General features: G+C 34.7%; 1 protein-coding gene across 1 annotated transcript in view; it reads left to right on the top strand.

Annotated features, from left to right (window-relative positions):
- ATRNL1 (attractin like 1) overlaps window positions 1-25447 on the top strand; it is a 578692-nt gene that overhangs the window by 164663 nt on the left and 388582 nt on the right. The window contains exons 10-11 of the mRNA XM_036736548.1: window positions 5173-5327; window positions 23708-23853. Of these exons, the coding sequence (XP_036592443.1) occupies window positions 5173-5327; window positions 23708-23853 (301 nt within the window). The remainder of the gene's footprint in view (window positions 1-5172; window positions 5328-23707; window positions 23854-25447) is intronic.

Genomic DNA, 25447 nt, shown 5'->3' with positions numbered 1-25447 from the left:
GAAGAACTCCTGTCACAGGGGAAATTTAATAAATAACATGAGGCCATTTTTCTGAGCATAATATAATTTATTAATAGAGGCATGTGATCTATTAATAAAGGATAAGTCAATGGCTTGCCTTCATTTGAACCCAAGATACAGAGTGAGAGCTGGCTCTTTGTGTAGTGGCAGAGAACTGGAAATCTAGGGAATAATCATTAACTTGGGAATGGCTGAACAGGGTGTGGAATACTATTATACAATAAGAAATGATGAGCTGGATGCTTTAAGAAAAACCTGGAAAGACTTACATGAACTAATGCAAAGTGAAGTGAGCAGAACCAGGAAAACATAGTATATGGTAACAGTAATATTGTGTGATGATCAATTGTGAATGACTTAGCTATTCTCAGCAATGAAAAGCAATTTTGAAGGACTCATGATGAAAAAGTATTTCCACTTCGAGAAAAAGAAATGATGGAGTCTGAATGCAGAGTGAAGCATACTTTTTTAAAAAAAACTTTTTCTTTTTTTGGTTTGTGTTTTCTTTCACAACATGACTAATATGGAAATATATTTTGCATGACTACACATGTATAACAAATCAAATTGCTCTCCTTCTCAATGAGGGGGTATGAGACAGAAGGGAGGAGAAAATTTGGAATGCAAAATTGTAAAAAATGAATGTTAAGAATTGTTTTTATATGTAATTGTAAAAATATTAAAAAGAGAAAAGTTATATAAATAGATGAAAATAAATATATTTGTCATTGGAGTTTTATTTGTTATCAGTACATTAAAAAGCAACATCTTCCATCATCATTACCTTGATTCTGATATATTTATGGAATGGCAATTGTTCTGCAATTGATTGCTTTTGAGAGTCATCTATGGATGCTGAGAGGGTTACTGATTTGCCCAGGGGCACATAGCTAGTACTTATTAGAGACAGGACTTGAACATAGGTAGGCTTTTAGGTGGAAGTTTCTTGGTTTTAAAGTATGTAATATAAAGGTAATATTTAATATATCATAAGAAAGTCAGGACTGCATAATGATTTATAACTTCTTCCTAGATCTCAAAGGAAACATGTTAGGTAAATAGGTTGTAATTTTATTTCACATTTTGAATAAGTATTAAATTACCAAAGAAGAGCAGTGTGTAAATTATCTTTATTATCATAACTGTATTCTCAGTTATAGTGTGCTTAAAGTGTTGGCTGTGTTGTGAGTCTAACACACTAATTGACTTAAAAATGCTTAGCTATTTCAAAATCAAGATCTCTCTTAAAAGATTTTCCTCTTTAACATAATATTTGCCCTGGACATTACTTGCCTTAATCTATTCTGGGCAAAAATCATTGGGAATATTAAGAAATAGAACTAGCTTGGGATTAGTGTGAATAATGAATCTAATAAAGTGCTCACATTATTTCAATTTATACTGTATTTTCCATTGGACTGAAACAAATTATTTTACACAATTACAACTTCAAATAATGTAATATGAATATTTGTGACCACTCCAGAGGATACTTTCTTCACACCACTCAGGAACTAGTGATGATTTGAGTTTACCTTAGTCTATTTTAAATACCACTAGCTTATGCCAATTAGATGATATTAATTTTTAAAAATTTGGAACCACTGGAATCATAGTAGAGCAGTCAGTAAAAACTAGCTACTTTACCCGTGTCTTATTTTAAAAATGAAATATAAAAATTTAAAAAAATAATGCTATTTTTTGAAGATTTCATAGTACTGTGGAAGATATCTAAATTTCATGTACTGCTTTAGCTAAAATAGATTATTGGTTGTCTGAGGTATATAAATTCTGTACTCAAAATATTTCTAAAATTATGTTCCTGAAAATACTTTTTTAAAGGTAAGTATTGCTGGAACTATGTACTTTGATAAATCAGGTGACTAAAGTTTCTTTAAAGTAAGTTAAAATAATATGTCTTTTAACTTATAAGTATTTGGAAACATTTAAAAATAATTCAATTAATGTAAATTTATATCATACATATAATTTTTAAAAAATATTATTTTTAGCAATCATTTAAACAGTTTTGAATTGCAAATTTTCTCTCTCTCTCCCTCCCACTCCTTTCCCCCCCACCCCACTGAGAAGGACATAAATGTGATATCAGTTACACATGTAAAATGACACAAAAAATATTTCTACGTTTTCCATGGTGCAAAAAAAACCCCAAGAAAAATAAGTCTGCACTCAGATTCCATCAGTTCTTTCTCTGGAGGTGTATATCATTTTCATCATAAGTCATTCAGAGTTGGCTTGAGTCATTTTACCGATCAGGATAGCTAAGTCGTTCACAGTTGATCATTGTACAATATTATATATTTTATATAGTTTAATAATAATAACAATAATAATAACTATCATTTATATAGCACGCTATGTGCCAGACTCCCAGATCCTCTGGGAGGTAGGTACTATTACTTTCTTCATTTTGCAGATGAGCTAACTGAGGTAAACAGGTTAAGGGACTTGCCTGTGGTCTATACAGCTATTAAATGTAGGAGGCTGGATTTGAGCTCACATGTTCTTGACTCCAGGCCCGCCCAGAATTCTATCCATTGTGGCACCTTCCTGCCAATGCAATTGAAATGAAAGAATACTTGTAAAGGGTCTAGCATTTTGGGAAAAGAGTATGGTGGAACAGTAAGATGCAAACAAAAGATAATCCTATGAATGTATTATTTATTGCAGAACATTTTTTTCAATGCTGTCAGTCATTATCTAAATTCTATGCAAATGGACTGGTGTGATTGTTAAATACTTCTTTGAAAAGGAGTGTACAAAGCTGTCATCTAGAAGCATCTGTTTATATATATATAGATATATATATATTTACCTTTATAATAGGTTTTGAATTTTTGTCAAGTTAACTAACGTGACAGATTTTATGAACAACTTTAATTCTTAGGATTTTTATTTTTGGAGTTGGTTTCCTATAGATACATATTAAGAAAATGATGTGAGGCACATGGAAAATTTTACATATTCAGTGTACCTGTTAAGTGATAAATACATTTTTAGATACATAAGGTTTATTTTCCAGTGGCTGTCTATAGATGTATATATCTTATGGGGCCTAGTTAGGCTGTATTTAATTTAAGCATCTTTAGAATGAATGCTTCTATATTTTATTTCCTTATTCTTATTTATATCATTAAAATTTTATGTATTTCAATATGGTCATCTTGGATTAATATCCATACATTGGTCTCTTGTGTGAATGTACCTTACCTTATTTTGATAATTTTAAAAGCAGTAGACATTTTGTGAAAATCTAAACTATTCTGTCTTATTTTATAATTTTTTGTATTTGAGAAACAATTTTTCATGTCTTATATCAACTAGTAATCATTATTGTGGTGTGATAAGATTAAAAAATTATTTAATTAAAATACTTTAAGTTCTTTGCCCAACTTGTGATTGTTATTATCATGTTATGCAAAACCCTCAAGCATTCTGGTCAGTGTCTAATAGCAATAATAATTTAATTTCTAATATTTTTAAAAATCACATTTTAGTCCACGAAAATATAAAAACAATGTACTCAGATATTCTCAGTTTTCTAAAAAGCCATAGAGGAGAGAGAAAGAATATAAAAATAATGAAGTTAAAGAAAAATTTTGCAACTCTTTATTATTTTTGTTTCTCTAAGTGTTCAAGTTGTTTGTAATGATGTCTTTTGTCTATATCTTGTTTAAGTTTATTTTAAAACATTTCTAAGTAGGAATTTATGATTTTTCTTCCTAATGGGCAGAATATTTTAATATAGCTTAGAATTTAAGCTTTGATAAAAGTCCAGCAAGTCAGCAGCTGAATATATTCATCAATTACATACTTTTTGCCTCTAACCAGGTAAAAATCTACTATATCTTTAGTGATGTTTATTTTTTAATAGATATTTTGTGAGTTTTTTGGTAAATTTCTGTATATTTCATGTCACATTTTTCAAAGCTTAAATTTCTACTGGTTCAAATCCTTGATTAGAATACATAATGATTTATTTCCTTGTCCCATATTGTTCCTCTTTCCTTCTCTGCCAAATCCGGATATTTTACTGTTTTCCCATTTTGAAGAGAAAAAAAATGATCATTTTGTGAGAAGAGATTTAGACATCATTAAATCATGGCTGAAATTATGTAATTTTTTGTCCAAAATTTTATAACTTGAAATTCTCTGAAATGTTTGCTTTAAAATTTTTTGTTATCATAGTTTCATGGTCTGAATTCTTTTAAGTCATACTATAATATTCAGGGTAGAAGTTGTCTGTAGGAATATAAAGCTTTATTACAAAATACTCCTTTGCCTCCCTCTCTTTCCTCACCAATGAGTTATAATAACATGATTTTTAGAACTGCAAGGGATCTTTGAGATTATCTGGTAGAACAGCTCCCTTATTTAACAGATAAGGAAGTTGGGATCTTCAAGGACAAAGCCAAAGATTATTATACATCCTTTCTGTTACATTCATTTTTTCACTGGGAATTTTTAAGTCAGTGATCAATTTCTAATTTATAACATTGTGATTATTTTGTGGCACAGTACCTTTGCATATACTAGGCACTGAAAACATTTGTTATTTTGAATTACTGTATCATTTTAACAAAATAGAAATATTTTGACTATATATTTCAGTGTTTTATTTCCTAATTATTTTTAATAAGCATAGATAGTAATGTACCTATTTAAGCCTAAGTAGCTGTTTAATGATTTTTTAAAAAATGTCATAGGTAGTGAATTGAAACAAACTAACATACTCTATTTAACTGCCATTGACATCTTTCACATTTAAAACTGAAGCTATTGCTTGTATAAATGTCCACTTAAATTTCTTGACAGTTTCTTGCACTTGTGAATGGAAAAGTCAGTTTAAGACATGAGGTTTTGTAAGGATAATAATAGTATTGTTATGTGATAGCTTCTCTGCTTGAAACTCCAAACATTCTATTACATGATTCATAGTTTCATAATTCACTATAGCAAATGAAGTAAAATGACTTTACTTTGACCAGGGCCATCAATATGAATTATAGAGAAAGCTGAAAATAGATTGCTGAATTTTGAAATTCAATTAAAAACTATATACAGTAATTAAGTGACTGGCCAATAGACCTTTGATTTTTTTGTAAATATTTTCAAAATTTTATTCTATAGGACTATTTTGAAAGAAAGTGGGTTTGCCAGATATCTTCATTCAGCTGTCCTAATCAATGGAGCTATGCTCATTTTTGGAGGAAACACTCATAATGATACTTCCTTGAGTAATGGTGCAAAATGCTTTTCTGCTGATTTCCTGGCATATGATATAGGTATGTATATATTTGGGAGATGTGAAAAGTACATAATTTCAATAATGTTTCCTAAAAAAATCAGAAATCTGTGATAGAATTGCATACCTTCACATATATACACATATATAGTTATGATTTTTGAAATTATTTCAGTGGAAGGTTATAAATTAGAGCCCAGTCTCCAAACAAAATGTTAAGACCAAGTATAAAAAGAGCAATAGGGAAATAAATTTTAGAGAACCCCCTAGCATATTATGTCCATTGTGAGTACTGCCTGTACATCATGGTGTTTGGCATGTGTGTGTGTGTGTGTGTGTATGTGTGTGTGGTATTGTACATTTCCTGCTGGTGGGAAGTGTGGGGAACTATTATGAGGAATTAGAAAAAATAAACAGATGTTTCACTATTGTAATTAAAAATTGTTTGATGGAAAACCCTATAGAATTAATATATACAAAATATAAGGACACCAAGTCATCCCTGAAGTTTACTTTAATAGAATTATACCTGATTTCAGTTTGTACTTCTTCAAAGATAAATCTAAGTGATACAGAAATATGATGACACAAGAGAAAGAAGTGTGGAGATCAATAAAAGGAGAGATGACATTTATAACTAAAGTGAAGTTCTACAAAGTTATCGGATGGCTTGGAAGGAGTAAAAAGTCCTAAGTAAAGAATCATAAAAGCTAATTTTTGCATAAAGTATTTTTCTCACTAATTTTTTTCTGTTGTGTCTAAAATTATTATTAATTTCTGTATCCTAAAAAATGAACATGTTAGTCAAATACTAAAATATTAGCTACTAGAGATCAGTGTTAAAAGCATTGCTTCCTATGTTATAAATAGAACACTTTGTGAGCTAAAATGTATTTAAGCAATACTTAAGGAAATCCTTGAATTATTGTATATATGAAGAATTTGAATATTTGATTTCTGATTCTAAAAGATGTGTTGTTTTGGTGAAAATAAAGAAAAAATGCTATATTTCATATAATTACAAGTTTTTTTTCTTTTTAGCTGCACAAGGCCCATTATACAACTTAGGAAGTTATCTGAATTGGAAGCATACAGATATTATGTTTTACTCATTTAAAAATAGTTTTCATCTTTAAAGTCTTGTGTATTTATATGAATAGAAATTCATAATGAGAAAGGTTAAGATGATTTGAAAATCTGATATATCTATCTATATATCTGTATATGGATATATATTAGGTGATAAAAATCTAAACATATGTAGATTTTAAAACTTTTTAAGCCTAAAGTATTGAATTTTATCTTCTTTTTGAAATATTTTGACAATTAAATGAAAAACTGGGCTTGTAACATCTCTTCTGAATAGCTCGTTTTCTAGATCATCAGCATCACAATATTGCCAAAATGAAGAATAAATATGGAGCCAATTAAAAACAAGTTTGTTTTAAAAATATGCCTCTCATAGTTAGTTCAAGAAAATATTCATAGAACGCTTCTCTAGAATACTCAGGAAATGGGCTATTTTAGTTAATTTATATTGGAGGTAAAATGAGGATGATATAAATATTCACTTTGGGGTTAAGCAACATTGAATATGTTGAAATAGTTCAATATGTTCTGAAATGTTTTATTATACATTCTTAGCAAATTCATCATGAGGAATATAATTTAATTTTTGAGTTTTTATCAGTGAGATGATTTATGGCATCAGTTTCTGTAGAAAGTGTAGGCTATTGATTCAATATGTCTGTAAAGGACAACACATTTACATATGAGATTAACAATCTAGCAAAAGGTTGGTCTAAAATCTTGAATGCTATTTTTCATGAATTTATTTTTTTATCTTTAGAAAGCAACAGTAATATCTATTTCATGGTCGAAGAGTATTATTGCAGGTAGCTTTCTGGGAATTTGCTAAATAACTAGCTTAAAGCATGAGGGAAACACACATCTCTGAGTTAGTCCTGTGAAATTCTCAAATATAACTTTGATATTTTTGAGCATCCAGTTTGGATGATTATTAAAAAATGGGTTGCACATTTTTTTTGGTTATTTTTTAGTTTCCTTAGTCACTGGGAAGGAAAAAAAAGATACCAGTAAAGAAGTTTATTTTCTGTCTAGTTAGTGGTAATGGATACATTTTTAAAATATTTTCAACTGAAAGGCTAACATGAATCTGTTTAAAGATTCCTTTAAAAGTGTCCCTAAAATTGCAGTAAACTTTGGGAAAATATTTTTCAAAAATGCAGTAAATATGTCATAAGTTTTAGTTTTTATTTTTTGAAGCAGTAGTTTATAATAAAAAACTTGTATATGTTTTGCTTAAGGAGAAATAGAAATTAAATTGGTGTTTTTATTCAGTAAGGAAATGCTAGTTAAGGGTTGAGGAAACTTTTACAGAGGTTTAAATAAATAAAAGTTAGTGGTATATTGGTCAGATTTTTTTTTTCAACAAAATAGCATGAATGTGCTGGAGAAGAGCAGAACAGCTGTATTATTTATAGCTTAGAATTCATGATAAACAATTTGTAATCACATCAATTTAACTTAAGATGTTAATTCTAGTTAGGTAAGGAAGCAATGTGGTGCAGTAGAAAGAATGATGGATTTGGAATTGGAGGATTTCTTATCCTGGCTGTCCCATTTACAACCTGTATACACTTGGGCAAGTCATAACTTCACTGGGCCTCAATTCCTTTTCTGCAAAGCTAAGGAGTTGCACTAAATCAGTCAGTAAATATTTATTAACCACTGTGCTAAGTGCTGATGATACAAAAAGTGGCAAAAGAAAGTCCCTGCCCTAAAGGAACTTATAATCCAATTGAAACATGCAAGAAATATATACAAAGCAAGCTATATACATGGTAAATAGAAAATAATTAATAGAGTGAAGGGATATGATTAACAGAGTGAAGGCACTGGAATTAAAATGGGTTGAGGAAGTCTTCCTCTGGAAAGCAGGATTTTAACTGGGATTTAAAGGAAACCAGGGAGGTCAGTAGTCAGAGTAGAGGAGGGAGAGCATTCCAGGCATTCCAGATGGCCAGAGAAAATGCCTGGAGCTGAAGGATGGAGTGTTTTGTTTGTAGAATAGCCAGGAGGCCAGTGTCAGCGGATCTAAGGAAACATGTCAAGGTGTAATGTGTAACAATACTGGAGAGGTAGGAGGGGGCTAGGTTATGAAGGCCTTTGAATGCCAAACAGCATTTTGTATTTGATCCTAGAGGCAATAGGAAGCCACTGGAGTTTATTGAGTAGAGGGCTGCCAGTGATTTAGACCTGCATTTTTAGGAAAATCACTTTTGTGGCTGAGTTTGAGGATTTTATGCCCTAATAAATGGTCAGTTTTTGTATAGGTGCCATGTACCACCAAGAAAAAGGCATATTCCTTTCTATTCCCATTCAGTTTTCTGCAGAGCTCAACCATATTTAACTTTTCTAAAATTCGATTCATCTCCTTAACTTCTTTCTTGTTTATTTTGTGGTTAGATTTATCTATTTCTGAGAGGGAGAAGTTGAGGTTCCCCCACCAGTACAGTTTTGTTATCTGTTTCTTCCTGTAACTCATTTAGCTTCTCCTCTAAGAATTTGGATGCTATCCCATTTGGTACATATATGTTTACTGATGATATTATTTCACTGTCTATGGTGCCTTTTAGTAGGATGTAGTTTCCTTCCTTATCCCTTTTAATTAGATCTGTTTTTTACTTTTGCTTTGTCTGAGATCAGGATTGCTACCCCTGCTTTTTTTTTTACTTCAGTATTATATCTTCCTGAATATTTATTTATTTATTTATTTATTCTGCTCTAGCCTTTTACCTTTACTCTGTATGTATCCCTCTGCTTCAAATGTGTTTCTTGTAAACAACATATTGTAGGATTATGGTTCTTAATCCACTCTGCTCTCTGCTTCTTTTTTATGGGAGAGTTCATCACATTCACAGTTATGATTACTATAAGTGCCTTTCTCTCCATCCTATTTCCCCCTTGTTTATACTTTTCTGTCTTCTTTCTCACTTTCCCTCCTCACTAGAGTTTAGCTTTTGACCACAGCCTCCCTAAGTCTGCCCTCCCTTCTATCAGCTACCTCCCTTTTCTTCCCCTTTACCCTTATTACTACTTCTTTCCGTTTATCCACCCCCTCTTTTTTTCTTTCTCTTTGCCTTCCTGCTTCTTATAGGGCAAGTTTGATTTTTATACCTAACTGATTATGTTATTCTCCCTTTGAGCCAAATGTGATGAGAGCAAGGTTTAAATAATGCTTATCTCCCTCCCTTCTTTCCCTCTACTGTAATAGGTTTTTGTGCCTTTTCATGTGTAATTTACCCTTGTCTGCCTCCTCCTATACTTTTCTCCCAGTACAATCCCTTTTCACCACTTAATTAGATTATTTTTATATCATCACATCAAAGTCAACTTATACCTACACCTTCTGTCTATATATACCCCTTTTAAATGTCATAATAACAATACAGTTCTGAAGAGTTACAAGTGTCATCTTCCCTTGTAGGGATGTAAACAGTTTGCCCTTATTAACATGTTTTTTTTTCTTTCCTGTTTACCTTTTTATGCCTCTCGAGTCTTGTATTTGAAGATCAAATTTTCTGTTGAACTCTGGTCTTTTCATCAGGAAAGTTTGGAACTCCCTTATTTTGTGGAATGTCCATCTCCTCCCCTGAAAGATTATGCTCAATTTCTCTGGGTAGGTGATCCTTGGTTGTAATGCAAGGTCATTTGCCTTGTGGAATATTGTATTCCATACCCTCCAGTCTTTTAATGTAGGAGCTGCAAGATCCTGTGTAATCCTGACTATAGTTCTATGATATTTAAATTGTTCCTTTCTGGCTACTTGCAGTATTTTATCTTTGACCTTGTAATTTTGGAATTTGGCTACAATATTACTTGGCATTTTCAATTTGGGATCTCTTTCAGGAGGTGATGGGGTATTCTTTTGATGACGATTTTACCTTCTGGTTCTAGGCCCTCAGGGAAATTTTCCTTGATGATTTCCTGAGAAATGCTGTCAGGCTCTTTTTATCATCATGGCAGATGATTCATTCAGGTTAGATGAATAATTTTTAAATTGTCTCTCCTGGATATATTTGCCAGGTGTATCAGTAAGGCAAGATTCATGACCTCTTGGATGACCATGAACACGCCTGTATGATTTGGAATTGGAAAGTATGAGAAACTCTCTAGGTAGAAGGCAGAGGAAATATAACATTTATTTAGACTCCAGAGGATCAAATCCAAGGACCACACCTCCAATTTTATGAAGCAGTAATTATATTCCAAAACCAGGAAGCCCACCTCAATGTAGCAACAAGGAAATTATAACATAGTATTATAGCAAGGAACCAAGCCATCCTGTAACCTCTCCCTCCTCCCTCCCACCCCCAGGGCCTTCCCATAAACAATCACTCATGAATCCTAACTGTCTGCTTGCCTGCATTCTCTCTCCCCTAAGTTCTCTGGTCTCTGCAGCTTCCTGGTTTCCACTCTCCACTCCATACTCTTTCTGCAGCTCTGTCATCTCCTTCTGCTTGGGCTGAATTCTGGCTTCTCTGACTTCTGACTTCTGAATTCTCAGTTCTCAATGGCTATCTTCTAGGTATATGTACTTTTGGGGGGGTGGTGGTGGCTCTGAGGGCTTCATGCCCAGTGGGTAAAAGAGTGTGGGCCTAAGGCTTAGTGCCTAGTAAATAAAGGGATTAGGCCTGCCTACAAACAAACCTCTAATTAAGCTTCCCTTAATTGGCCCCAACAGAGGTCTATTGAGTGAGTGGGAAGGGTCTTTAATCCCTGATTGGCATCACAAAGATGTAGGCTTGCCTCTATTCAGGCCTCCCTTTGTTGGCCCTACCTGAGGCCTATTCAATGGGCTGGAAAGATCATTCACTACTGCTGACTTACTGGGATGCCTCTTGTGCTGTACTGTTCCCCCTCCCCCAGAGTAAGAGGGGCCTTGCTCATTAATCCCCCAAGCTTCCTGCGTTAAAAAACTGCTGCACCCCTCTTTCTGCTGGCTCAGTTGTTCCAAGACTTTTCCTGGGGTGATATTTTCTCAGCTTTCAGAAGTCAATAAGTGATAGTGAGAGTGACTTACTTCTTACTCTGCTATCTTGGCTCCCAGAAGCAGAATCCACAGTTGTAGTATTTATGAGTGATGTGACTATGGGAAAATTATATTATTCAACTGTAAATTGGGGATAATTCTTTTCATCAATTATTTATTTAGCTCTTCCCACATACCTATGCTAATGCTTTTCCTCCAGGTATTTGTGTATGTTTTGTATTTGATTGTTTATTTTAGTGTTACTTCTTCCTATATAATGTAACATTTTGAGGGCAGCTATATAAGTGTTATGCAAGAACTAAAGCAAATGTTACATAAGATCTGAGGAAGATAACATGATTACTGACAGATCAGAGTAGATTTCATTGAAGAGGTAAAATCTGAGTTGGGCTTTTAAAGGATTAATAGGAATTCAATAAGCCAAGAAGGTGAAGAACATTTCAGTCATAGAGAACACCATGGACCAAAGGTCATGGTGGCAAGGAAGCACAGAGTGTATTTGAGAGGCAGAGAATTTAGTACAGCTTGCTAGATATATGAGAGGTTTTATTTTTTTGGGGGGGTATACCAACCATTGATTTCATTTGTGTGAAGATCTTGGCTTACAGCAGAACTCTTTTTTTGAGGGGAGAAGGCAGGGCAATTGGGGTTAAGAGACTTGTCCAAGGTCACACATCTAAAAAGTGTGTCAAGTGTCTGAGGTCAGATTCGAACTCAGGTCCTTCTTACTCCAGGGCCAGTGTTCTACTCACTGTACCACTTAGCTGGCCCCAGAACTTTTTTTTAAAAGGCTTGTATATTTTTTAAACAATATCTTGTTTTTTCAATTACATGTGAATACAATTTTTAATATTCATTTAAAAAATTTTGTGTTCCAAATTTTCTTCCTTCCACCCAAAATAGTAAGCAGTTTGATATAGGTTATATATGTGTAATCATGTAAAACATATTTCTATATTAGTCATCTTGTGAAAGGAGAAACAGAATGAAAGGAAAAAAAACCACAAAAAAATAAAGAAAATGAAAATAGTATGCTTTGATATGCATTCAGACTCCATCACTTCTTTTTCTGGAGGTGGATAGCATTTTCCATCATAAGCCTTTTTTAATTGTTTTTGATCATTGTATTGCTGAGAAGAGCTGAGTCATTCATAGTTGATCATTGCACACTGTTGCTGTTACTTCATACAGTGTTCTCTTGGTTCTTCTCACCTCACTGTACATCAGTTCATGTAAGTCTTCCCAGGTTTTTTCTAAAACCTGCCTGCTCATCATCTTATAGCACAATAGTATTCCATTACATTCATATGTTGCAAATTCTTCAGCCATTCCCCAATTGATGTGCAGCTGCTCAATTTCTAATTCTTTGCCACCACAAAGAGAGCTGCTATAAATATTTTTGTACATGTGGGTCCCTTTCCTTTTTTTTTTTTAAATAATCTCTTTGGGATACAGACTTAGTATTGCTAGATCAAAGGGTATATACACAGTTTGATTGCCCTTTGGGCATAATTCCAAAGTGCTTTCCAGAATGGTTGGATCAGTTCACAACCCTACCAACAGTGCTTTAGTGTCCCAGTTTTCCCACATCTTTTCCAACATTTATCATTTTCCTTTTCTGTAATATTAGCTAATATGATAGCTGTGAGGTGGAACCTTGTTTCCACAATCCGGCTAGCAGCTTCTGTGGGGGTGTAAGATCCACCCACAGCCATCACCCAGAAAGCTGCCAACAGCACAGGTTCTTTTGATCTGCTTAACTAAGGAAAGCAAGGTGAAGGGGTTGACAAGTTTACTTTAATCCAGCATACAAATATCATTCCCTTAGTTCAGGGGAAAAATCCAGCACACTGAACTTCAGAGCAAAATACAAACAAATTACAAACATCAACAGACAGACCCAATACAATTCATAGTTACCAACATCTAGGTTCAGCCCAGGAGCTCAGAACAAGGGCTGTCCCAGAGTCACATGTGCCACCACTGCTGCGGCAATGAGCTCCAAAGAACAGACAGCCAACCCCTGGTTTTTATATCTTTTTCAGCGGCAGGGGTGAGTCACACATGCGACTCACCCATGTGACCTAGAATCGTCACAAAGAGGCAGACTTAAACCCACGTGGTCTAAAAGCCTCTGCTCTCCCAGACATGTAAACTAACCCCACCTTGGGCCCCACCTTAGTTGCCAATCCACATCCACTAAGGTTCCACACCTAATGGGGGTTTGGGCCTGGGGCTTAGCACCTAGTAAGGCTCAATGAATTACTCAAAGGGAACAAAAGCCAAACTATTCAAGGGCACTTGTTGAACTGAGTGCTAAGGAGCCCATTTTTGGTTACCAACACAAACCTCAGAATTGTTTTAATTTGCATTCGTCTAAGCAATAATGATTTAGAGCATTTTTTCATATAACTATAGATAGTTTTGATTGCTTCATCTGAAAACTGTCTCTTCCTATCCATGGGCCATTTATAAATTGGGGAATAACTTGCATTCTTATAAATTGGACTCAGTCCTCTATATATTTGAGAAATGAGGCCTTTAATAGAGACACTTGCTCTAAATGTTTTTCTGCAACTTTCTGCTTCCCTTCCCTTGGTTGCATTGGTTTTGTTTGTACCTACCTTTTAAATTTAATATTATCAACATTATCAATTTTATAGCTCATAATGTACTCTATCTCTTGTTTGGTCAACAACTCTTCTTTTCCCCATAGATCTGACAGGTAAACTATTCCTTTTTCTCTTAATTTTCTTATGGTATCATCCTTTATGTCTAAATAATGTGCCCATTTTGACCTTATCTTGCTGTAGAGGGTGAGTGATTGTAGCAGCATTCCTGCTTGTAGCTACTATGGCTGTGTAAGGCCCACAGGAGTGTTGCTAGCACAGGTTCTTTGGTCTGCTTTTCTAAGGAAAGCAACTTTAGGGGGTTTACAATCTCACTTCAATCAAACATGCATATATCATACACTTAGTTCAGGGGAAAAAGTTAGCATCCTGAACTCCAGAGCAAATATATACAGAAATTACAAACAGAGAAAATGTAAACAGAACAAATAACACAAATCAACAGACAGGCTTCTAGTTGTCTGACCAAAGCTATACATACACAGTTACCAGAGAGAGAAGCACCAACATCTAGGGTTTTCAAAGCCAGGGTGGTGCTCTTTAATGGCTACCCAGAGTCTCCACACCAAAACTCTTCCAATGAGTGATCCTCAAACAAAATGCTAACCTCAGACAATATACACACACACACGCACACACACACACACACACACACATATACATATATATGCATATATATGTGTGTGTGTGTATGTATGTATATATATATATGTACATATATATATGTATATATACACACACACACACATATAGGTGTGGGCCTTCCTATACCTTCTTTCTGCCATACTGTTTTCTAGTTTTCCCAGCAATTTTTGGCAAATAGTGAATTCTTATCTCCAAAACTGAGGTGTTTGGGTTTATTAAACACTAGATTACTATGGTAATTTACTACTGGGTCTTGTGTACCTAATGTGTTTCACTGATCCACCATCCTATTTCTTAGCCAATACCAAATAGTTTTGATGATTGCTGCTTTATAATATTGTTTGAGATCTAGTAAGGCTAGGCTTCCTTCTTTTGCATTTTTTTCATTAATTCCTTTGATATTTTTGAACTTTTGTTCTTCCAGATGAATTTTTGTTATTTTTTTTCTAGCTCTATAAAAGTTTTTTTTTCTAGTTTGATTCATATGTCACTGAATAAATAAGTTTAGATAGAGCTGTCATTTTTATTTATTGGCTTGGCCTATCCATGAGCAATTGATATTTTTCCAATTGTTTAAATCTGACTTCATTTGTATAAAAAATGTTTTGTAAGTTCATATAGTTCCTGGGTTTGTCTGGGCATGTAGGTCCTAAGTATTTTGTATTGTTTTAAGTTATTTTAAATGGAATTTCTCTTCTTATCTTTTACCACTGGACCTTATTGATCATATATAGAAATGGTTATGATTTATGTCAGTTTATTTTATATCCTGCAAATTTGCTAAAGTTTTTAATTATTTCAAATAGTTTTTTAGTTGATTCTCTAGGGTTCTCTAAGTATACCATCATATCATTTGTAGAGAAGAAATTTCTAAGCAGGGGCCCACTGGTCCTTCAAAGTGTCTGTAAATAGATTTTAGGAGATCCATGAACTGGGGTAAGAAAAATGACATTTTTGTTTCAAAAGAATTGTTTTCCTTTGTGTTCTTAATATTTTATTTTCTTCATTGAGGAACATGGTTTTGAAAAGGAATCCATATCACAAAAAATGCTTAAGAGCTCCTGGACTAGACAGTCCCTCTACCAGTGCAGATTGCTAACTCATCTGCAATTTATGGTCTAACAGAGTTGGTTGAGAGATCAAGTGATTTGCCCATGTTCAGGGTAAGTACTTGAAACTAGGAGTTTCAGACTCCAAGGCTGGCCTGTTTCCCTGTCTGTGAAGCCATCCTGCCTCTCAGAATGTCAGGGAAGTTTGAAAGATGAGAATGGAACCAGATTCTAGTGTGGCTAAAATTTCAGGCACAGGAGTTTGAACAAATTCAGTAGGCACTGTGGACATTTGAGCAGAAAAGTGACATGAGTAAGTCAATATATTTATCAGAATCATTTATCAATGTGGTATGGGGTTGATGAGTGGAGGTGGAAAGACCTGTTAGAAGACTGTTGCAATAATATAGAAAGGGAATAATAAGGGTGTTAGCAGTGGGGAAAGACAAGAAAATGCCAGAAATGTTGGACATTGTAATCGATTAGACTTAAGATACAGTGGAAAGGAAAGACTATCTTGCCAAGGTTTAGAAAGCAGGAAGCTGAGGAAACAACATTTCCACTGGCTGAGGGAACATGGTTAGGTTGTAGGGGCTGGGGGATAATAAGCTTAGTTTTGGACATACTGAACTTGAACTACTAGTTTGGTACCTAGGAGTCAGGGGGCCACTAGGCTGCCTAAGGAGGGGTAAACTGGCCAAAGTGGATATCATACAGATCAAAGTTGCCAATAACTGCATCAGCAGTTATTTGGAGCCTAGGAGGAGTCATACTTTGAGCCTGGGTGAGATAGGTAGACCCAGTCTCAAAACAAACAAACAAAAATACAAACTGTTCTCTTTGACATTCACATATCTTCATAACCTGTTCCCTTTTTAGTCTTCTTACACTTTAATGTACTCCATACACTTTACAGTGTAGAGACTAGCTTACTTAACTGTTCTCACATAGGACACTTCACCTCCTCACTGTGCCCTTGCACTGTCTGTCCACTATGCCTGGAACATACTTCCTCCTAACCTTCTCTAGGACCCAGCTCAAATTTCACCTTCTATAGGAGCCTTGTTCTGGTCTCTCTTCCCTGCTTCTGTTAATGTTTCCCTTTAGAAGTCACCAAAGATCTATCATATTTAAGTTTTCTAAAATTCTATTTAAGTACTTGTTCTTTCTTATTTATTAATTGGTTAGATTTATCGAGGGCTAATTTAAATTGAGATCCTCTGCTATTATAATTCATTTTTTTCTCTAAGTAATTACAAGCAATACAATATACTGCATATGCTATATATTGGAATCAATTCATTGTTTGTTACCTTTCAGCAAAATGTAGTTTTCCTTTTTATCTCTTTTAGTTAAGTCTTTTTACTTTGCCTTATCTGAAATCATAAACTCCACTTTTTTGGGTTTAGCTAAGGCAAAATAGATTTTGCTTCAACCCTTTATTTTGACTCTATGTGTCTTTATATTTCAAATGTGTTTATTGTAAACAATATATTGTTGGATTTTGATTTCTAATTTATGTTGCTAATCTTTTTTTTTTGTTTTATTGTTAAGTTCATCCCATTCACATTCACAGGTATAATTATTAATTATTTCTTTCCATCCTGTTATTTTATACTTTTTTATTTTTGATATTCCTTGCTTCTTTATTTCAAGTTTTCTTTAAAAAAACAGCTCCTCGATTATTTGTCAATTCAATTTTCTTTATTTTAAATTATTTCTCTTCTTTTCTCTTTCCCCCCAAAATATTCATTTTGTGCTTAGTAGAGTATTTTGATTTCTTTTGTTCTCATTTTTTTTCTTTTGGGTGCATGTTAATTTTTCTTTTTGTTGATAAAATGGTTTAGAGAACTAAAATTTCCCCTCTGCACTGTCTGATTACCTTACAACAGTTTTGTTTTGTTGTCTTTTCCTTATTAAAGATAAAATTATTCTTTCCATGATATTTTCTCTGAACTATGTATTTTTGAGGATTATGTTTTGTAGTCTCCATTTAACTCTGAATTGTTTCTTCAAATGTTCTTTATTGGTTATAGTTTGGATTTTGCTGTGGTTAGTAAAGGATATTTTTAGTATTTCTGTTTTCCTCTTTTTGTTTGAGTATTGTTATGGTGAATTCTTGCAAAGTGGCTCTGCAAAGCCAGAATATATATTTGCTACTTTTAATTCCAGATCTATAAATGTGAGAATTATATCATCTACAACTTTATTTTTTTAAGTCCCTTGATTTCTTTTTTAGTCAGCATGATTTTCTTGTTTTCTCTGTTCTATAAATTCTACCTAAGTTCTGGGGATATAAAGAAAGTTAAAAATATGCTTGCCCTCAAGGAGCGTGAATCTTGGTGAGATGTCTCAGTAAAATTGGGCTCATTTTGAGGTAACTATTATAATTTTATTGTCTATTTCTCCATGTATTTCTGTCTTTTCTGTTAAATATTTAGATGCTATATCATTTGGCATATACATATACACATTCATATATACATGTACACACAGATACATATGTATTACATATACATACATATGCACATGTATGTAAGATCATTTGACTACTACTCCCATCAGAATGATAAGGGGGACGCTGAGGAGTTATGACTTCCAACATTATCAGTCAACCAAATGTTACCAATTAATTTTTAAAGGAATTTACTGAGAAAGTATATCAAGACTAGTTGGTTCAAACAAATCTTGTCTCTCCAAAACTGAAGGTACACCTTCCCTCTGTACATACAAGGATCCTGGGTGGATGGTAAGCTCAAAATTAGAGTTACAATGGCAGTGAGGCATATATGTAGAGAACATGGGTGGTGAAGGGCCAACTCATGGATTCTCGCTATTGGAAATAACCTTTGCCCTTTGTGAAAATTCTTAGGTTTAGTTCTGCTAGGTTCAAGAGTTGATTCTTTTGTTGAGTTCACAACAGACAGTTATCAAGATTTTCTTCTCAGAGGAAAGGCATAATACCTATAGTGCTCTCTATGAAGGAATTAAGAACCTGGCATGGCCTGGTTAGAATCCAAATTCTACTGGCAAAAAGTTCTTCCATAATTCTCTTTAACATATATAGAAATTTAGACAAAACACATTTAGGTAGTTCTTTCACAACTAGAGCATATCTAGGATCTCCAATAATCCTTTTCTCACATAAGGAGATCCCATTGGAAGTCTAAACATAAATGACCTCTGGATCTCTTCACCACAGGGCACCCCAGATTTTCCTAAACATTCCTTACCAATGCATGGGGCAGTTCAGTTGGAGTTTCTAACTCATCCATCACCAGGACAAGCAGGTTAGCTTAAAAGGGAAACAAAATCAGAAAGGTCCCAAACAGGGTTGGGACTCCACGAAGAGATTATGTGGGGTTGATTAATCAGTGGTTTTAGGCCAGCAGGGAACTGTTATCTTATAGACCTTCAGATCGCAAGGATCTCAGACACATCTGACCTCATTCATGTCACAATAATACAGTCAGTATAGGTCTGCTTAAGTGAAAGGAACAAAGAAAGGAATAGAGAAAAAAGAAAGAAGGAAAGAAAAAAAGCATATTTTGTGAGCTTTTATATCATGCTCTAGGTAAAATGCTAGGAACCATTTATTTTACTGCTCTTATCAGCTTCTATACTTATAAAGGATTTAGTAATAAATAGATATTAGTATTTAAGCATTCAAATGAGTAAGAATTATCTAAAAGAAAGGAAGCTGACATGTAAAGGAAACTAACCAGGAAACTGACTGCCATCTTAAATATAGGATAAAGAAAAATGCTACATTTTTCTCTGATAGATCCCTGAATACTAGAATATATCTAAGATCAAGAGTTCCAAATAGAGAATTTCTATAGGAAATTTCTATAAGTGCATAGAGGAACCCCAAAATTATCTTGGAAAAAGCTTGTACAGCCTCTCTATAGCCACTCCTTCAACTGGGTACTTATAATCACAGGTTAGGATCTGTAATGATTGGTCCTACCTATCCTCAGGTTCTAGGGTTTACCCTAAAGGGCTGGGATTTCTAGTACTCTAGCTCCTCATTCCCACCAATGTGTTTTGTATTATCAGTAGTTGATGCCATTTAGGAATTTACTGAGAATGGTTAAAAAATAGCTGGTATAAAAAATCTTCCCAAATTAGGGGCACACTCTCCTTACCCAGCATTTCTGGGAAAAGTAAGCTCGCAAGTAAAGTACAAAGGTAATAAAAGTCATGTGTAAGGAATATGTATGGCAAAAGGGGTAACTTACTCCTCTTCCTTACTAAATTTCTCATGTGTAGAGACCACATGAAGTTCTCTTTATATATATGCTCCAAAAGTTACTGCTTTTGTAGCTCATGAAAAGGCATGGAGAAGGAGATGGAACATTATGTGTGAGGAATCACAAGTAGACCATCATAATTGTGATGGAATCCTAATAAAGCTGCCCCCAGCCTCAATATTCTAACTTCCTTATAGGCCCCACTGAACAGCAGGCACATTGCCCCTACCTAGCCACTCACTGCCCACCCCCCCCCCCCACATTCAGTATTTTAACTTCTTCATATATGCCTCACTGCTCACTAGAACAACAGGTATGTCCATGAACTCATAGTTCTCACAGAAATAACAGGTGTGTCAATGTGATGGGATCCCAACCACTGCCTCTAGCTAGCCACTGTCCTCAGACCCATTTCCACAGAAATAGGTATGTCCATGCACTCAATCTCAACATTATCCATCTTGACCAGACAGGACCACTATAGCTAGCCAATTGGAGGGCAGCATGACCAGAATGTTTGACCACTGAACCATAGAAAGTGGTTACCTCCATTACCTAATCCCTTAACAAACTCCTCCTGCCTTTTTAATATTAGTCATATTCCCATATTCTGTGTAAATTTATATCGTGTATATATTTATATCAGCATCTTTACCCTATAAAAATCCACATTGCTTTCTCTGAAATTACTGGTTCCTCTTGGAACTTAGCCTGCTTCATGAGAGGCATCAATCTCAATAAATGCCTATACTTGGATTAGAGGTGGTCTGACTCAGAATTCTTTGAGATAGTTTCACCACAACACATCATGAAAAAAACTAAACCCCAACAACTGGGTTGTAGAGTGCGTGTAGGGTATAATGTGTAAGAGTGTTTGGAAAGTTATGAGGTGACCAGATTTTAATGAGTGTTGGATACCAGACAGAACTTTATATTTCTTTCTACAAATAATATGGAATCATTGGGTGTGGAGAGATAACAAGCACTTTAAGAAAATCACCTTGGTGGCTGTACAGAGGATAAATTGGAATAACTAGTTGAGTTAGGAGGTTGTTACAATAGTCTAGATTAAAGTTAGCAAAAGCCTGTACTATGGTTGTGACTGTGTGAATGGAAAATAGGGACATAAACAAGCAATAGAACTGAAAATATTTAACAAATGATTGAATGTTTATATAAAATATTATATATGGGAGAGTGGGCAGTCAAGGTTGAAAACCAGGGTGATTTCAAGGATTTTGGTGCCCTCCACAGTAACAGAGAAGTTAGGAAGAGATGTAGATTTTAGGAAAAGTGAAATTAGTTCTATTTTGGTTATGATTACTTTGAGATGTCTCTGTAATATCCCATTCAAAATGTCTAGTGAGTAGGTGGTGATATGAGACTGCAGCTTAGGTCTAAGGCTGAATATGTAGATATGGAAGTGAGTCGTTAGGAAAAAAGTGATAATTGAACCTACATGTGGTAGCCTGACTTAATTCAGCTCATTGGTAGTTTGAGTCTGATATTAGAATGAAATGAGACACAGCTTTTCATGGATACTCAACAATAATGCAACATTTATCTCAGGTATGATTTCTTCACCTCCACATAAAAAATGAGCTAGCAGAATAGATTATGTTGACTTGAGTGATTTTGTCTGAAGGGCCCTGACACAACCTGGACAGGGCTTTTTATGCTCTTAGTTTACTAGGAAGCCGCATCAACGTGGTCCACCAAGCTAAATCAACAGAAGTGCTGAGCTTCAGTCCTTGTAGTGGGTATCAAGATGGGCTCTTAGCACTTATTCAACTGAGTACCCTTGAAGAGTTTGGCCTTTGTTTCCTTGATTAAATTAGGAGTCCTTGATGACCTCATGGCCTCAAGGGAAAGCCTAGTTTACATGGGTTTGAGTGACATGTTTGTGACATCAGAGGCTTTTAGACCATGTGGGTTTAAGTCGCGTTTTTGTGATGATTTTAGGTCACGTGGCTGAGTCAACATGGGTGACTCACTTTTGACCCTGAACAAGATATATAAACCCAGAGGTTGGCTTTCTCTTTCAGAGCTCTGAGCCACAGCAGGAGTGGTGTGTGACTCTAGGCCAGCCATTGTTATTAGCTCCCTGGCTTTGTCAGACAGAAGTCTGTCTGTTGATTCGTGTTTATTTGCTCTGTTTGTATTTGTTCTGAAGCTCAGGGTGCTGGCTTTTCCCCCTGAGCTGAGTGAATGATATTTGTATGTTGGATTAAAGTAAGATTGTTAACCCCTTAACGTTGCTTTCCTTAGTAAAGCAGATCACAAGAACCTGGGCTTGCAGCGTTCTGTGTGCTGGTTGTTGTTGGTTTTACACCCCCACAGCAGCTGCTGGTCAAATTGTTTACAGCAGTCCTCTGGGCCATTCAAGTCTCAGGGACAACCTCCTTGTGCTTTGGGGAAAGAGCTAACTTAACCTCTCGTGGCAGAAGAGCCCTGGTACATCCTGATCCTATGAAACTATTTGAGTTAGTGAGATCAAGTGAGAAAATAAGAGAGAAAAAGAGAAGAGAGCTTTGAACACAGCTTTGGGCTATACCCAGGGTGAGTGGGTGTGACATGAATGACATCATTATTCTTGTGCCTTTTTTTTACATTTCCTGATATGCAGAAAATTCTGCTCCCAATACTTATGTTTAATTTTGTTGCTTATTATGATTCAAGCAGGCTTCTTGTAAGCATCATATTATTGTATTCTGTTTTCTATCCAATTATTTCACCCTCCTAGTAGTTTTGCATGAGTTCACCCCGTTCATATTTGGTTAAGATTGTTAAACATCTTGTTTTCCTTTTATCACATTCTTTTGAAAATTATCTCTTTCCTGTTCACTCAGCTCTTTACAAAGAAAACATTGGGATCAACGCTGCTCATCTGTTAACCGGCGCGATCTGATCTCTTCTTCTTCACTTTCCCTCTTCATTTAGCTCAGATGTCCACACACGCATACACACACATATATACATGCGTATCTGTGTATATCTATATATACATATGAATCTATGTATCTATACTTTCTCCTTTAATATCTTTATGATCACTTTGAAATTTGTTTTTTGAGACAGGTTTTTATAAATTAATTTATTTATTTTTAGTTTTCAACATTCACTTCCATAAGTTTTAAATTTTCTTCATCTCCTTACCCTCTTCCCTCCCCAAGATGGCATGTAATCTGATATAACTCTACATATTATTAAACATATTTTCACATTAGTCATGCTGTATAGAAGAATTAGAACAAATGGGAGGAACCATGAGAGAAAAAGGAAAACAAAGGAAAGAAATAGAGCAAATAGTCTGCTTCGATCTGCATTCAGACTCCATATTTCTTTCTCTGGATGTCGATGGCATTTTCCTTCATGAGTCTTTGGGAGTTGTTTTAGGTCCTTGCATTGCTGAGAAGAGCTTTGAAGTTTATTTTACTTATGATTACCACCCCCCCTCATATTCTTCCTTTTTAAATACCCCTCTCTGTGTCCCTACTTTTCTACCTGTTGAATTTAATGTATTTATTTACCAAATTCTGTGTGTTTTGTGTTGATATATGCACTAAATTCTCCTTTGTAAAGTTCAAATAAGATTAAAATTCATGCAATTTTTAGTTCTCCATTCTGCTATATTTGTGTACTTATAGTGTATTAGCAGTAGTATGATCTTTTAGTTTGTGTGCAGTTTAGTAAATGAGAAAAGGTGAAAATTAACTTTTATTTATTAAAAATTTTAAAGTATAAGTATTTAAACTCTATTTTAAAAGATCAGACTCTTGAAAAGAACTGCTTTGAAGAAGATGGAATGACTGAGATTATGGTCCCTCAAGTTCATTTACATGTGCCCCTTTTAAGGATTAAGAGAGTAGAACTGAGCTGGAAAGTGAAACCTCAACAGGAGATAGAAAAACCAGTTTGGGTGGAGTTGTATGAAGAAACTAGTAGCAGAATGATCAATGGACAAGGAAATTTCAGCAGTTTTTAGAAAGAAGAAGAAGAGGCTTTGTAGCTAAGTTGCTGTTGAGTCAGCTGGTGTACACCTGATTGGAAGATTAAGAAACTAGGCTCCTAGTGAACCAGTTCAATTAGCTTAAAAGAGAACTGCTAGCCAATATAACAATTCTAAACTTTATTCTCTTTTTAAGATTATTAAGTTGAAATAGATGGTCAGTCCTTTATCAGTTTGTGAGCAGGAAGTAAATAGTAGGAGGGTGCTGAAGACCAGGAGAAAAGTTAGCAGATAAGGAGTTTTGTATGGTACAGGTGTTGCTGAATGAACTAGATGATATCAAGTCCTGCAGTCCAGAGTTGTTACCCAGCAAACATAGTTTTTCTTTATTGATGTGTCTCCATGACAGGTTTATGTATGTGTGCATTGGTGGTATAATGTCTGCGATTGTGTGTATAGTCTGATATATTGATTAATCCTGCATTTATTTTATACTGAATGTTTATGATATATTATTATTATTTCCTTATTATTAAGTAATGGGTCGTATTGAAGTTCTAATGCTGTCATCATTGTGTATGGCTGATTTTTGTGTAAATATATGTGTTTTAGTGGGGGACTGAAGAGTTATAGGAATGAGTAGAGGGGCATATTTTCCCACAGTGGGGTTATCCCTAGAATCCTGAACAAACCTAGACTATATCTGTATGGTCATAATTTTTCTCTGATTACTTAGATCTTCCTGCTGGTAGGGTAGGTTGAGATGAACAAGCTAGGGTAGAGAGAGAGGAGATAGATGTGTGTGTGTGTGTGTGTGTAGATGAAAATAGATAGAGGGATAGATAGTGGAATAGATGGAGAAAGAGACAAAGACACACACACACACACAAAGACAGAGACAGAGAGACAAGGAGAGAGGGAGAGAGAGAGAGAGAGAGAGAGAGAGAGAGAGAGAGAGATGGTTCATGCTCAATTTGAGGGATTTCGGTGTGGGTAGTCCACATTCCCATATTATTTGAAAAATAAGTTCCTTTTCCTTATTCCCCATTTCTTCTCCAGTTTTTTGCTTTGTTCCTCCCTTTCTTTTTCCTGTCCTAAAACCAACACATTCTTTATTATCTTTGTGACCCTTGAAGACAATAGGATTCTGAAGAGATTGTGGTTTCTCCTTCCCCTCTTAGAATATAAGCATTTATTCATCATTTAGCCCCTTAGAGTTGCTAAAATGTGTTTACCTTTCTAGGTTTCTCTTGTCTCTTGTTTTTGCCTTTCAAAGGCAAAGGACCAGCTTGGGTCCTTTTATCAGGAATGCTTGAAAGTCTTTTTTTTTTTTTTTTTTTTTATTAAAGGGCCTCTCCCCGCTTGTTGGTTATGTTCTGTTGTGCAGGATGTTATACTTGGTTGCAGGTTTAATATTTTGCCTTTTAATATATTACATCATAAGATATTTCCCCCTGTTATAATAGTTATAGCATAGTTTTATGCAATCCTGATACTCTGTCCCTTGTGCCACATAGTTGCCCTGATGATTACTGACGGTACTTCAATTTTTTTCTTT

The sequence above is a fragment of the Trichosurus vulpecula genome, chromosome 8 (assembly GCF_011100635.1).
Source record: "Trichosurus vulpecula isolate mTriVul1 chromosome 8, mTriVul1.pri, whole genome shotgun sequence".
NCBI lineage: Eukaryota > Metazoa > Chordata > Mammalia > Diprotodontia > Phalangeridae > Trichosurus > Trichosurus vulpecula.
Note: the sequence above shows the minus strand (reverse complement) of the source record. Positions and strands in the feature narration are given on the sequence as shown.